This window comes from Pezoporus flaviventris, unplaced genomic scaffold, assembly GCF_033815535.1.
Source record: "Pezoporus flaviventris isolate CSIRO_AGI_PZ_B2104156 unplaced genomic scaffold, CSIRO_AGI_Pfla_v1 ptg000132l, whole genome shotgun sequence".
Taxonomy (NCBI): Eukaryota; Metazoa; Chordata; class Aves; order Psittaciformes; family Psittacidae; genus Pezoporus; species Pezoporus flaviventris.
In genome coordinates, this window is record NW_026892680.1 from 845137 (window position 1) to 860664 (window position 15528).

At 49.2% G+C, this 15528-nt stretch overlaps 1 protein-coding gene across 4 annotated transcripts in view; it reads right to left on the reverse strand.

Moving 5' to 3' along the window:
- The window catches only part of EML4 (EMAP like 4), a 124201-nt gene extending 120298 nt beyond the window's left edge, over window positions 1–3903 (reverse strand). For 3 of the 4 annotated variants that reach the window (XM_061478881.1, XM_061478878.1, XM_061478876.1), the window contains exon 1: window positions 3790–3903. In XM_061478881.1, the coding sequence (XP_061334865.1) occupies window positions 3790–3814 (25 nt within the window). In that variant the 5' untranslated portion in view covers window positions 3815–3903. The remainder of the gene's footprint in view (window positions 1–3789) is intronic. The other variant, XM_061478880.1, reaches the window with a different exon arrangement.
- Window positions 3904–15528: the final 11625 nt, after the last annotated feature.

Sequence of the window (15528 nt, forward strand, 5' to 3'; positions counted from 1 at the left end):
ATCCCACAGGCAGGGCGCTGGGAATGAAGGTGAACTCGCTGTAGCTGTGAGCAGTTGCACTGCAGCACCACAGCCACTTGCACAGTCTAGATGGGCAACCACCAAACTGCATAAAGCAACACACACACACAGCCCCCCCCCCAAGCTGTCACCACCACTCATTCCACACACTCCTTCAGCTCCGTACCGAGCCCAGCCAGAGACGAATCATGATGCACGCACACTCCCCAGGCTCTGAGCTCAAGGGCTCTCTGCTTGAGCTCTCAGCATACCTGCCTCACATCACTTACTGGGTCCTAGCAAAGCCACAGGATCCAGACACGCTGGTGGCTCTCCCAGTGCAGAGGAGCAGCACATTCACCCCTGCCTGAGCTACCCCAGGCAGGCCCGACCGACCTGCGAGGCAGGAATGTGTTCCAACAGCTTTCATACAGTACCCACTATAAGAAATGGCAGCGGGGGGAATTAGGAACCGACCTACATGCCACCCCTCCAGTACGTAGCTAGGGCATATACAGCAGTTACCAGCTTACGTGTACAGTGACGGAACAATATACAGACACTACATAAAATGAACCTTGCTATTTTTCCTGTTCTCCCTCCTACAACAGAGGAGAGCAAAAGCTGGCCTCCACTTAGTCATTACACCTCTCCTTTGCCTTATGTTTCCCTATAAAATTGCACAAGCTCAACTACTCTTTAAAGAAAAACCCTAAATTATTCCCCCTGATTGAGCCTTCATGAGAGGACTGGGTTTAATTCCTCTGTGGAAATACTGCCCCGGCCCTCATCGCTGGAGAGATGCTGTTGAAACGCTTTACACCACATTGCTACCATTTGCTGGTGACAAGCACGCAACCAGCTGCGGCTATTTGTCTAACACGGTGTGATGAATGCTTCCACATCTTTCTTTACAATAAGTTACTGTCACAGAGCTCGACTAGCAGAAGCTGTCTCAGAAGGGAAAACAATGAGGCGGCTACAAGCAGTGGACATAATCCACGGTGATACACAAAAATCAAAGTTATTGATGGCCACAAAACTGGCAGTCTTCTACAGCTCCCTGACGGGCACCTCTGGACCAGCTCCCCATGGGCTCACAGGCACCAGTGCGAGGATGGAAGGGCTACAGGGCAGTAGCGCAGCAGCGCAGCACGAAGGGCAGAGGGGGCTAAAGCAGGGTGAACCCCACTGTCCTATTTCCCACATGGGCTCTCTGCTTTGTTCGCCTTTTTTTTGGCGGAACTCTCTCCTCGCTTCCTTTGATGGCATTCACAGGGCTTTCCCCTAAAGACACCATCTGTGGGTTGCTTTGAGTGGCACCTAACAGAGAACTTTGCTGAGCCAGAGCACATACCCATGCTGTGCTCTTGTCTCGGTGAGGGCACAAAGCAGCAGCCCAGCCCTCACGCCAAGTTCGCGGGCTTCTTATTCCCACTCAGAAGCACATTCCTCCACTGCAAGGGATGCAGCTGAAAAAGCGGATGGCCAAAACCCGCCGAGCCCTCTGACCCGTTGGAAATGGTCAGATGTGCAGTGTGAGCGTCCTATTTGAGACAATAAACGGGATCAGAGAACCACTTTGCTGCTGGTGATGTTCAAAAGGTACCAAAGCCCCAGCAAATGTGAAATAACTCAAGTGTTTTATCAAGAGAGTAAACCAATACCCATTTCAGCTAACTCAGAACACAGATTATTTCTCTTTACTGTACACAGTAACTGTATACTCTTAAACCGAGCACTACATAAGCATTTACTAAACCAATAACCAAACCCATTTTCTAAATTACATCTAAAATGGTTTCTTTCATCTGTTTATTCTCATGAAAATTGCCAAGTGGGAGCCAAAAGAAAACAGCTGTGCATTTTCAACTGCGAGACACGTAAGGAGGTATTTCTGCCTGTGCTGGAGGGCACAATCTGTAATAACAGTTTGCCTTCCAGATAATGCCAGGAGGAGGCATTAAAAGGACAACTTGCTCTCTAATAAGCTCGCCTGACCGCGTGAGCACGCACATACATCGACAGCACAGTTCTGCCACCAATAATTCTTAATTAATCTTTACGTTTCAGTCAAAATTACATTAATTTATGGCCTTCCTAAAAGCCATTTACCAGGCAGCTGATTAAACTCAGGCCATTTGATTTTAATTAGAGATGTTGAAGAAAAGCCCATCAGGAACAATTCACACATCTTTGTGTACCCTACACGCTCGTTAGCGGCTAGAGCAAGCAACGAGGGATTAGAACGACAGGAGAGGGCTACGTAGCACGATCCAAACCTGAAAACAAGGCAGCCACGTAGAGTTTTGCACCTTAAACTAAGGGTTCTGGGAATGGCCCCTCCTCAGCCCACATCCAACCAACCACCCTGCTCACTACAACAGCAGCAAAATCAAAGGGCAACTGACAGCCTACATCATGACACACAGTCGTACAGACTGAGCCGAGTTTAATCCTCATTACACCCCAATAAAATCACAGCACCTTCCTGACCAGACAGTGAAACAAACGAAGGTGCAGATGGGGCCCATCACCCCTCCAGCCAGCCTGCACCCAACTTCCAGGAAAACGATGCTTTAGTGCTGCAAAATAACGGGTGTGTGTGTGTGTGTCTGTTTCCAACAGAAAACGGTTATTTCTAACTACCAGCCTCAGTGGGGCCAATACTCCACGAGTTACAGCGATATCGGTGCCTTTTGATATGGTGATCAGCTCCACCGCTGGGTAACGAGGCGCATAAATATTAACCGGACACATCTGCATCATTTACGTGTGTCACCCACAGGCACAGCACCCGCACCGCTCCTCCGCCTGTCGCTTTTTGATCCTCCTCGGCTATAAAACGACCACGGCAGTTAACTTGAGCGAGGAGAGAGCATCAGGCAAAGAGCCAGCCTACCAACGTGCACTGTTAATTACGGTGCACCAGTTTGGCTTGGACCGGCGCCCAAAACGCAGGAGTTGCCATTTCCAAACCTGAAAGGTTCGGGACACGCTCCGGAGGGTTTAAATGAGTCAGTTTTTCCAGAAAACGGGAGACCTGTTCGCTATTATTGCAGATCTCACAGGAGCGCCGTAAAACCAAATTAATCTGATCTGGGGAGGCAGAGATTTATTCCTCCGCAAGAGGCGGAGGGGTGCTGAAAGCAAAGAGAAGGCGCAGGAGAGCACAAGCAGGTAGGACCACAAGGAGTGTCACCACGGAGCAAACGCTCAGCCCCACGGTGCCCTTGGAACTTCCAAGAAGCACCCAGGAACGTCCACGCTCTATAACCCTGGCGTTTGGAGGCGTTTTTAGCTCACACTTTGAATCAGGACGAGTTCTCACGAGGTGCAACCTGCCCTCCGCCCCGTTCGCAGAGCGGGCTACTTTTCCCTCTAAAGAAGCCGCTGCCAACCTGCCGCAACCTCCGCGGAACCGAAGAGACCGCAGCCCGGCCGCTTTCTGGGAACACCGGGAGAAGGCACCGAGTACTCCCGAGCACAGCAGCGGAGCACGGCACCCAAGGAGCCGGGGGGGCTCCGCGGGCAAAACGGGGATGCGGGAGGGGACATAAAACAATCGCACGGAAAGCAAACAGTAACGAAGGCACAATCACAACTTCACCCAAACCGCACGGCCCAGGCGAGGGAAGAACAAAGGAGCCAAGTGCAGCCGGAGCGCTCGCAACAGATGGTTTGAAGCTGAACAGATTTCGCGACGGCATCGCCCCCCCCCCCCGCCATTCCTCCCTCCCTCCTCGTTCCCCTTCCCCTCCGCAGCCCCAGTCCCATCCCGTCGCTCACCCAAACTCCCGGCGAACCCGTCCATCTTGCGCGCGCGGCGAGGCCGGTGCCGCAGCCCGAGACGAAGCCGCCGCTGCCGGCCGGGACAGGTTCATTCACCCGCAGCAGCAGCGGCGGCGGCTCCGCGGCCCGGGGCTCATGGGCTGCCCGCGCCCGGTGGTGGCGGTGGTGGCGGCGGAGCCTCCTCCTCCTCCTCCTGCTGCTGCTGCCGCGGGGCCGGCGCTGCCCGGCTCCGTCCCTGCGCCGCGACCCCAGCGCGGCAGCCAGCGCCGAGCTCCTCCCGCCGCCGGCAGCGCCGCCCCAGCGCCCCGTGCTGTCGTGCTTCCGACTCCGCCCGCGCTGGCAGGCGCCGCTTCCCCTGCGGCCGGGGCTCTTGCGTCTGTCCGTCCCGCTTACCCCATCGGGCAGCGTCCTCGCCTCTCACACTAACCTCAGGTTACAGCTCCCCGTGGCTCCGAGTCCCAGCCGCGGGACCACGGCAATACGGAGCAGAAAGCGCGGATCCGGTCGCCTAGCCGCCAGGTTTTCCTCTGTTCAGCAGCATCAAGCGGCGTGATGCGCCGGTTGCTTCTCGGTCAGGAAGAGCTGCGTACCCGCTGCAACATCCCGGTTTGCTGCCAGCAGAGAGAAAGGGACGGATGGGTTCCTTGCGAGCAGGGCCCTCCCGAGCTAGGGAGTAACGCAGTGGGGTACCAGCATATGTTTCCCAGCCCCTCCCCTCTACCCAGGTGAGGGCATCGCCCCTTGCTTATATATAAATAAACCCAGGCGGGCTCTGCTTGCTCACATGGGAGGAAAACACCTTGAAATCTTTAATCAAAGCCTAATCTCCATCAGGTTTTCCTAAGCAGCTGCCACTGCCATGTGTGTGAGTGTGGCTGCCTGCAAACTACATCAGTAACCCGCCCTCGTGTGTCCTTGTCGAAAGAGATGCCTTTCAGTGGGTCTGCTGTAAATGGGGCATCGTTAGCCTTAATTAGTAGCAAACTTCCTGCCTGACCCTGGACTCCGTTGCTCTGGAAGGGCTCAGTATAAGCTGCTTCCGGAGCCTTGTACCTGCGTTCAAACGAGTGCTGCGGTCAGTCCAGTCACCATTCCAGTTGCAGTGATTCATTTTACAGACAAAAGCAAGAAGGCGGCACAACAGCTCCGGTGCCACCTCTCCACCCCCATTTATTCCTTGCCTCAGGCCAGGTTTTCAAGATGCTTAGAGCATTGGGAGTACAGAGAGAGGAATCTCCTCCAGCTAGGAAAAGTGCCCCGGGAATTCAGAGCCTGTGGGCAGTTTCCTTCCGAGAATGGCTCCTTCCCCCCTGCAGCAGAGCCGTGTGTGGGTTCTTCGGGTGGGATTTGGGCGCTAGGTTGCCTGTTTAACCAAGCACAAACCCTACCTAACCAACCGAAGAGAGAGCGTGCCCGGCTGCTGCCTTGGGCAGGACCGTCCTTCAGACACAGCGACTGAGTTACTGCAAACATCCTTAGGGTTGTACGTAAAGAAGTTTCACCTCTATTCCACAGGCTGGGAGCTGAGGCACAGAGGTGAAGACGACAGCAGGGATCCTTAGGCAGATGTTTAATTCCTTCTGAAATCAGGGAGGGGCATGAATGGATATTCACCTTCAATTACCTGGGTGGTGCAGAGCTTGCATAGAAGTACATAAAAAGTTGGAGAGCTCCAAAGAAATCTTGCTCTCCGTAATCATAGAACAGATTGGGTCGGAAGGGACCTTCAGATCTCATCTCGTTCCAACGGCCTGCAATGAGCAGGGACATCTTCACGCAGATCAGGTTGCTCAGAACCACATCCAGCCCGGCCTGGAACATCTCCAGGGATGCTGCAGAACTTAAAGTCCCAAGCGTTTCAACATTGCCAGGACGGGCAGAGATTGCTGAAGCCCTGTGTGCACAATATTCTGGGTGCTTTTCACCTGAGGGGAAAGGCTCAGCTTTGGAACTAGGAAATGAGTTCACAATTGCATCAGACTTCTGTTAGACGAGGAAATCTGAAATTCCAGAAAGCTGGAAAACCAGAACCTTCTCTTCCTTCACGTCTCCCCAGTGGGTAAGTGCTCTGGTTTGTCCCCCCACAGAGCACACTGAGTCGCCTTCTCAAATTAGCGAGCTCCTGATGAAGTTCAGACCTTGGCCCAAGCCCTATCAAAGTCTCATGTCTGACATAAGTGCTAAGGATTTAGCAGAGGCAGAAATCGGTGCATTGGCTTTGTGTCAGCCATTTACCTTAGGGTGCAGTTTATTCTCTGCCTCAGGGAAAAATGTGCTTCCGCTTGTACTTGGGAGCACTATGATGAGCTCTGGAGCAGTCCCTTTGCTGTTCTCCTTGAACAGGAAAACTAGGGAGGCTCATGTGCTTAACTGGGGGTGCTAACTAGGAAGAGGTACAACTGCTGGAAGAGGAGCTGATGAGCTTATGGAGACGACCCTTGGGGACAGAAGAAACGGGCATGATGTGGAATTGATATTCTTCCTTCCCCCCCCCCCCCAACCATTAAAGCATCTCCTGTAGCTTTGCATTTTATAGAGGTCATTATCCACACTAAGGAGCTGGTCCACCCAACAGCCCGTGTGCATGTGTGTGTATCTGTAAATACACACATTCACATCAGTGAGTGTATTTATCCCCCATCAGTGCCATTCACGTTCTGTGCACTTCTGGTTAAGCTATTACTGTGCTCGAGGCGAGGCATTTCTCAGGGGAAGGAAGTGCCTGCACAGAAGTGATCCATTACTGTATAGCTTCTTGCTGGGAAGTGTTGATTTTAAAACAGGCTGGGAGCCTGCAGCCGACCCCATAATAAGAACGAACAGACGTGGTTTAGCAGGTTTTGCTTTTCCTTTGTCCTGTTATGCCCTGTTCAAGGAATCTCTTCTCGTCTTTCAGCTGTGCCATGCTCTGTCATAAATTGCTCTCCTGTTTGGTCTTTTCCCCTCTGTGAGTTGGGGATTCTTTTCCATTTCCATTTCTACACGTTTAATCTGTGACCACCATGTACTGAAAGGTTATTAGCTAGCAGGGCAGCTGTGCCACGTGTCCTTGCGAAAGGATAATGTTAGCACACGAACGCAATGAGCAGCACGGTGATCATCCTCCCTTTTACAGACTGGGAACGCCAACGAGGGCGCTATTGTAGGACCAGAGACTGGAGAATTAATAAAGCACATTTGGTTTCATTTCCTTTACCTGCCCTACGCTTATTCATGATAGTTCCTAATTAATCACATCAGGAGTGGAACTTTGGCTTTTAAAGCACATTTACATTCCATCTATGCAAGTCACCCAATTAAAATTTACTCTAGCAAATATATAGTACACCAGAATGAATGCATCATTTCCCCTCTTCACCTGCTGCCTCTGCTTCCCAGCAGGAATGAACAACCTTCCTCTTGGCCCAAATGGGAATTCGTGTAAAAACAGCCCACCCTGAAATAGGCAACAGAAGTAAAGAGAAACGTCTCGGGTCAAATGAGTAAATGATAGCTCTTAAATGAAGACCTGGGGAGGTGAGAGCTTGCCCTGGGATTTTACTTCCATGACTGCATTTAAACACTGAAAGCCTGGTCTGATCCTACACAAACCCAATTCCCCCTCACATCAGGAGGAAAGCGTGACAGGATTGAGCTGTCTCTGTCACGGGAAGGGCCACATCTCAGGGAAGGCAGTCATGCAACGTAAGAAGGGCATGGAGCTGTTGGAGCAAGTCCGGAGGAGGCCACGAGGATGCTCAGGGGCTGCAGCACCCCCTGCATGGAGACAGGCTGAGAACATTGGGGCTGTTGAGCCTGGAGAAGAGAAGCTGCGTGGAGACCTCAGAGCAGCTTCCAGTGTCTGAAGAGGGCTACAAGGATGCTGGAGAGGGGCTCCTCATGCTGCTGAAAACGTGCTCTGTAATTTAGGCAGCGGGTGAAAAGCTGCATTTGAATCATCCCTGAACATAGCCAAGAAAAGGACTCGGGGGCATTTCGAGCGCTGCTGCCTTTCCACAAGGTGCACGGAGGAGCTGGTGGGCAGGTACCAGTTCCTCACTCTGTTCATCTGTCCAGGGCAAAACCAGGGCTCCATCCTACGCCAGCAGCAGTGCTCTGTGCCCATTCCTGCTCAACTGGATGTCAAAGAAACGTGGGATAGTGAAAATCCTGACTGAGGAATATGCATCTCACAAATGGAGGAAAACTACATGACACATAAAGGGGCTTGCACCAAAACTGTGGTATTTTCCATGCAAAGTCATGTGCTTTTATTAAAACCACCTTGTTTGCTTTTTTTTCTTCTATTTAAATACAAGCTGTTATCTGTAAATGTTACTGAAACCACATCATAGCTGGGATGTGAGGGGCTGCAGGAAGCACAGTTTGGATGTAATACGAACATACGATGCGCATGAAAAACTTTTGGTGCACCTGGAATTGGCTGTGGTTTATGTTTTCTCAGCATTCTTCCTGTGTTCTGGTTTTGTATTGTTTATACTGGTTATTTAAGCAGTGTTGGTCAGGATTTCATCCGAAAAGGAAAGCAAGGGGGACCATATATACCATTTAAGATAAAATTCACATTTCCTTTTCAGTATCCCTACTGTTTGCTCTATGATTGCAGGTACAGTTTATCCTCTAAGTTCATTTTGGCAAAAGAATTTGAATCACCACTGGAATGCATGTGGCAAGCAGAGAAACTCTACCAGTAATGAAGCCCCTCATCAAACAGAGCTCCTGCTAGTATTAAGTCTGCATCATGGCTCGGACTGATTTTGCGGTGACTCTGGTTTGGTTTCTTGCCATTGTTCCAGAAAAACACAAAGATCAAAGAAAGCAAGTCCTAGTGATTGGCTTGGGGCTGCTCAGGAACTGGGTTGGTGTCTTCTAATGTAACTCACATTTCACAGATGGCTTGGTCCATGCTGAAGCTCAGGATGCATTAGCAGATTGAACTGTCACAGGATTAGAAACAGCTGCATTTACTTTGAAAGTATTTTTGTGCATATTCTGTCCAGCAAAATGCCCAGAGCAGACTCTGCTGTGTGAATTCCACCGAATTCATGACCCCACTTGCAGCACTGTGTGCACTGCTGGTGCCCTCAGCATAAGAAGGACACGGAGCTGTTGGAGCAAGCCCAGAGGAGGCCACCAAAATGCTCAGGGGCTGCAGCACCTCCCGTATGGAGACAGGCTGAGAACATTGGGGCTGTTCAGCCTGGAGAAGAGAAGCTGCGTGGAGACCTCAGAGCAGCTTCCAGGGTCTGAAGGGGGCTGCAAGGATGCTGGAGAGGGACTCTTCATCAGGGACTGCAGCGACAGGACAGGGGGTGATGGGTTCAGACTGAAACAGGGGGAGTTCAGGTTAGATCTAAGGCAGAAGCTCTTCCCTGTGAGGGTGCTGAGGCGCTGGCACAGGGTGCCCAGAGGAGCTGTGGCTGCCCCATCCCTGGCAGTGCTCAAGGCCAGGTTGGACACAGGGGCTTGGAGCAAGCTGCTCTAGTGTGAGGTGTCCCTGCCCGTGGCAGGGAGTTGGAACTTTCCAACCCAAAGCAGTCTGGGATTCTGTGGTTCTAAATGCCTAAAACCCTCCATGGAGATTAATTGAGGGTCTTCCCCTGTTTACAGCCAGTTAGCTTTTCTTCAAAGAAACTTCACTGCAGATGGTTGAACTCACGAGTTCAGGTCCATAAATCTCCTCTTTGACTGTGAATTAATGGCAAACAGAATCATATCTGAAGATTCACTTGAGTAACTCTAGAACCCAGCCCAGCACCTGTAGGAGATCCAGAAGACACTGGGAGTGCCTTTCCAGTTTCCTGCCTTACATTTTGTGCACCTTCATGAAGGGATTTGGAACAATCTGATTCTAATTTTGTAACATTTTGCATTGACCCCGCACACCTCGAAAGGACTACCCCAGGTGCAAAATGAGGAAGAATAAGCACCAGTGAAGAGTGGATTCTCACTGTTAAACCAGATTTACCCCGAGTTATTGTATTGATTTCAAGCTCTCTGAAGACAGGGATAAAAGAAGACTTACATTAGAAAAGTATTCCAAAGATACTTTTTCTTCCCAGCATATCAGCATCCACACTTGCAGCTGTGTTACACCGTAACTAGGTACAACAGAACTCGTTTTCTTACCATTAGTACTATGCGGCTTGTTCTGTCCCGGGTTCTTAAGCTCATTACCGATGAAAAGCAAGGATATATTCTTGCTTAGTACCCATGAAGCCTTCTGTTACTGATGTCCACTTGCACTGAAGTTATTCTGGATGCTCATCTGCAAGGAAAACAATCAGCTGCAAAATCCAGACTTCTTTTCCTCAACTAATCTCTCTTTGCATATGTATCTTAGACTTAAAATACATAATTAGCGATGCTTAACTAAGGGTTGGTTCTGGTGAAATCTAATGCATGAGATAACCTCGCCACAAGAGGTTCAGGCTTACTAGGAATAGGCTTTGCCTTGGATAAAGAGCCAAATAAATCAGTAACTTCCCATACATGAAGTTTATGACGCAGGCCAGGCCTCTAAAGCCAAGTGTGATTTTGCATCAGGTATCATAGCTGCATGATTGTACTAAAGCTGCAGCTTTAATCTTGCGTGCGTGTATTTGTGCATCAAAGGAGAACACAAAGAGAAGCCTTAACTCCCTTTTCATCTTGTCTTGGCAGTCGCTGTGGGTTGCCTCAGAGCTGTACAGGTTCCCCTGGTTAGACATCTCTGCCTGCGCCTTGCTCATAACCTCTTTAATTCCCAGCAGCAGTGGGTGCAGCCTGTCCTGCTGCAGGCAATCCCAGTGGAAGGCACATTATCCAACACACACGAGATTCATCTCTGGAAATTTCTATTTTACGTTCTGCTGCTGAATTTTAGTTTCAAAGGGAAAGGTGGCTCTTTACAATTTCTCTGCCTTAGCAGAGGAGGTTGAAGGCATTGGGGCCAAACTGCAGCCACACTTGTGCAAAGAGTTATTTCAGGTTGTGTTTGCTAGCAGTTTTTACTGGTTTTAATCAGATTTCTAACCAGCTTCTACTCACAGGATGCACCCAGCTTACAGAAGGCTTTAGTAAATGTGTGTAGTTTGCTTCTCTTTCAGCTCAGTTTGCTTTCAGCTGAGGGTTTTGAGCCTTCCTCACACCAGGGGATATGGAAGTTGCTGTTAACTCGCACCTGAAATTCTCTTGTAATTGGATTTCATCTTTTCAGGATGTCAGAGAAGACTTCTAATTCCATCACCAATTTTACAACATTAAGAGTTTATGTCAAGAATAATGATATGATAGATACATAATAATGCATTGACGATTGCATTTTAATGCCACGTTTCTCCCACGCCGGTTTCAAGGCCTGCCAACATCTCCAATGGAAATACCAGACAGTAATAAAAGGAGATAAGTCTGATGTTGATTAACTAGAGGCTCTGTTATGAAATAAGGCACGAGACTGAATGATTCAGAGTAGCTACATTCAACAAGTTGCCTCGCTGATTGTTCCACTATAAGGGAAAATGGAGTCTAAAGATGGCCAGGTTACATGGTAAGATGGCTTACCTCGTTAAATGTATTATTAAGTGATATATAGCATATTATGTGATGCAGTTCCAGAGCTATAAAACAGATCCTGGAACTCGCTTGAAACTGGTAACGCTTCATATTTTGTACATCTGGTTATCGGCAGAGTTGTGGAATTATGGGAACTTACCTCTAGGTATTCCCCTTTCTGCTGCTGCTCACTATTTGGTGAATCTCCACACCTATACATGAAGTTTTCTGGAGCATCCATGGATTATAGATACTCTCCTGATTAGTTTCTGTTTCTGAAGGCTGTTATTGCTCCCGGGGAGTCACTGTGCCTGTAGGACACCCTGTGGCCTTACTTGGGTACAAAGACAAAAGGGATAAAATCATCAGACATAAACTGGTAAGAGTCAAAGAGAAGGTAGAAAGCAATAAGCATCAGAAGGATCAATGGGGAGCAGTGTGGTGGTCTGAAGGAGGAAATGTCCTCATTTCTGTGGCAGCCAAGCTTCACCTGCCTTATGGGCAATGTGCTGCAGATGAAGCAGCTCTGCAGAGAGTGCGAAAGCTGAGCTGGGGAGGTCTGAAGTCTGAGCTGAGATGGGAGCCATGGAATCATAGAATCCCAGACTGGTTTGGGTTGAAGGGACCTTAAAACTCACCCAGCTCCAAGCCCTGCCATGGGCAGGGGGACCTTCCACTAGAGCAGCTTGCTCCAAGCCCCTGTGTCCAGCCTGGCCTTGAGCACTGCCAGGGATGGGGCAGCCACAGCTTCTCTGGGCACCCTGTGCCAGGCGCCTCAGCACCCTCCCAGGGAAGAGCTTCTGCCTTAGATCTAACCTGAACTTGCCCTGTTTCAGTCTGAACCCATCACCCCTTGTCCTGTCGCTGCAGTCCCTGAGGAAGAGTCCCTCTCCAGCATCCTTGTAGCCCGCCCCCCCCCCCCTTCTCTGCTGGCTGGGGCTGCAGCTCTGAACCCTCCACTGACTTACTGGTTATGCAAAGATTTCTGTTGGAATAATTTAACAGAAGCACAGGTTTATTTTTAAAACCCTCTTGGAAATAAGAGGAGCACAGAATGTGTAAGTCCCTTGCAAAAAGAATCAGTGTTTTTTTTCTCTATATGCCTTGCTCTTGTAAGGTCGAACTTGAGAACCTGTAATATAAATATGCAGTGAAACTGCTCCATATGGCTTGATCCCAGTTCCCTGAGATCAGTGACAACTTCTTTTGTCTCACTTAAATGGACTTTGGAAAGGACCTGGTAATAATTAGAGTACAAAACGTCTGGCACTGCAGGGAAACGGGTGGAGGAATTCATAACTAAGCAAAAAATGAACTTATGCATATTTATCGTGGACAGCTGCAGGCAAAACCCCAATGTTTTAACCCTGTCCTGACCTTGTTATGTGCTCAGATTCCTTTGCACGAACCACCTGTTATTTATCCCTCGCACCACACCAGCATCGCCTTATGAGGAGGAACTGGCTGCGGTTGATACGGACACCATCCCGGCACATTGCCTTGCCCAAGGGGCTCTGGGGAAGTCAGGCTCACACATCCAGTGTGAGAACGGCTGTTGGGTGCAGCCCTTGAGTCTGGATCTTTCTGGGGGTAAATACAGGCAGCTCTTCGTCACCTCTGTGAAAAGAAGGACAAATTCTCCTGGTAAGGGCGAGCAAAGCAAGGTTACCAAACCTGGTCCCTCACCCTCCACCCGGGAATGCGTCCAGCCTCTTTTGAGCCAATTAAAACTATCAGTTTAATGTCAAATGAAATGTGTCTTAATATTATTCATCAACAATCTTGTCAGAGAGAAGGAGATTCAGTGATAAACTCCATACACAAGGAACAAGGCACACAGAAATCATTCTCATTTAAAAACCTGCCTTAGCCAGACTGTGGCACTGGTTCACCTCACGCTCTGCTCTGCTTTGCTGCTCTGGAAAGGACTGGAGCTGCTTCCAAAAGAAATGAGAGACAAAGATTCACTTGCTACAAAAGCAGAGTTTAAAACACTCCTGTCGTTTCACCCACACTTCCCGATACATGCTGAATAACCAATACACTGCACAGGACCCGAGGATGGCATTTTAGCAGGTCTGGGTAATATTCTCATGTATTTTCAGTAGTTCCTTCATACAGTGTTAATTTACTTCCTACCGCCACTAAATCCACTGACATTCTTTTGTTGTTAGCTTCCAAACGCTTGGCACGAGTCCCTGTAATTTCACTTGGAAAACAGAATTAAGGATCAAATCCTTATTTCTTTGAATTCAACGACCAACCTTCAATGGTTTTTAACGGCTGCAGCCGGTGATTGCAGAGAGAGCCTTCCGCCAGGACTCGGTTCAATTCAATTTCTGTAATTGCATTTTCATGCATGCAGTAACTAATGTTTCCCCATTATTGTCTAAAAGGGATTTCAAAGTCTGTGCAGCTCCATTTTCTTGCCTGCAGAAGAGACGAACACTTGAGAGCAGCCTCCCAGGACACTGCATGTCTCAGTGATTCATTTTGTCCTTTCACTGGTTAAAAGCAGCTCTGTCTTTTTTGCTGCTTTAAGTTGTTCTTTTCCTGACAGTGCCAGGGCAATGCTGGGGTGACCAGCGGTTGTCAGGATGATCTGGGGCTGGTGACCACAGATGGAGTTTCGCAGTTCAGCACCGAGTGCTGGGAACATGCGAAAGAATACCAGGAAAAGGCTGTGTAAAATCCACCTCCTAGTGTGTGCCTGCTTAGTTCAGTGCTGTGGGTGCTGGCCTGTGCTGGAAAAGCACCACGACTGAGCCTCTGCCCTTTCCCTGTTTGCAGATGACTTGGTAGAAGATCTTCCTTCCTTCTTTTCACTACAATAATCCTCTGCCTATATGCAATAACAGCTTTCTGCTTGGCCGTATCTTACCTCCTAAGGCTCCCATTCCCAAGATTTCCTTTTAAATAACCCTCCTAAATACAGCTGTTACTGTTAATCTCATTTTAAGGCAGGTCTGCCTATGATGAAAACAATGCAATCCAGTTATAAAGAGACAAAGAGATAATGTTACTTGGCAGACAAAGCAGAGGAGATAATGGTGAGATCAAAATCTCTCTTTCTCATTTGCCATTGTAAGCCTTAATCACAGCAATGGGTTGCCTGCAAAGGAGAATTCCCTGCTGTCCACCCTGACAGCAGCCTGATCTTTCTTTATTCCTAATCCACTGCAGGAAATGTGGCTCTACAACAAGAGATCCCCTGTGGTTGCCCCACATGGGCAAATCAATGGGAACACAGTTGGATCTGCTGTGCCCGGTAACATCAAGCAGCGTTAAAAACCTGGATCCACCCCTGAGCGCATGCAAATCTGAGCGTGTTGCCCCAGCACATAGTGTCAAACCAGAGCTATGTGTTTCTTTGTACTTCGAATGCAGTTCCCGTTTTCCTCATAGGCTGTGAATGCCTGGATTGTCCTAATTATCTATGAGGAACATATTTTGCAAGAACTATTTCTGTGCTAGCAAAATAACCGCAGCTCTTATTCAAACCGTGTGATCTGGAGTTCTGATCTGGGTGCACCACTCGCACCATTCATTCCTGTGCCCTGCTTCATTGGGTACAATTCTTGGAAGTTTTTTCTTATTTCAGTGCCTGCTTAAATTGTCCCATTATGATGGTTTTAAAATCTAATGTTTGGGTTTCATGAGCGTCCTAGGAAATAAACCGCAGTCCTGCCTGCTTCCATAGAGTCATAGAACCATGGAATCAACCAGGCTGGAAAAGCCCTTTAAGCTCCTCCAGTCCAACCGTTCCCCAGCCCTGCCAAGGCCACCACTCACCCATGGCACTGAGGGCCTCGTCTCCACGCTGTGTGAACACTTGCAGGGACGGTGACTGCAACACTGCCTGAGCACCCTCTGGGGCAGGAATTGTTCCTCAGCTCCATCTAAACCTGCCCTGGTGCAGCTTGAGGCCGCCTCCTCTTGTCCTGTGCCTTGTTCCTTGAGAGTTCAGTATTCTCTCCTGCAGACACTCAGAGAACAGAGCAATGTGTTCAGCAAGACAGAGGGTTTTCCTTTCTCCGTGCTCTGCTTGTCAACAGCACCTTACCTCTGACTTCCCACATCTCCTACCTGTTCCTCAAGCATACTGCAGATGTAATTCAGTGCTGTCTGCTCTTTAGTGTCATGCTGAGTAGGTAACAAATCCTCCCCTCCACACAAACCACCTCTCTTGCCAGTCTTTCATGG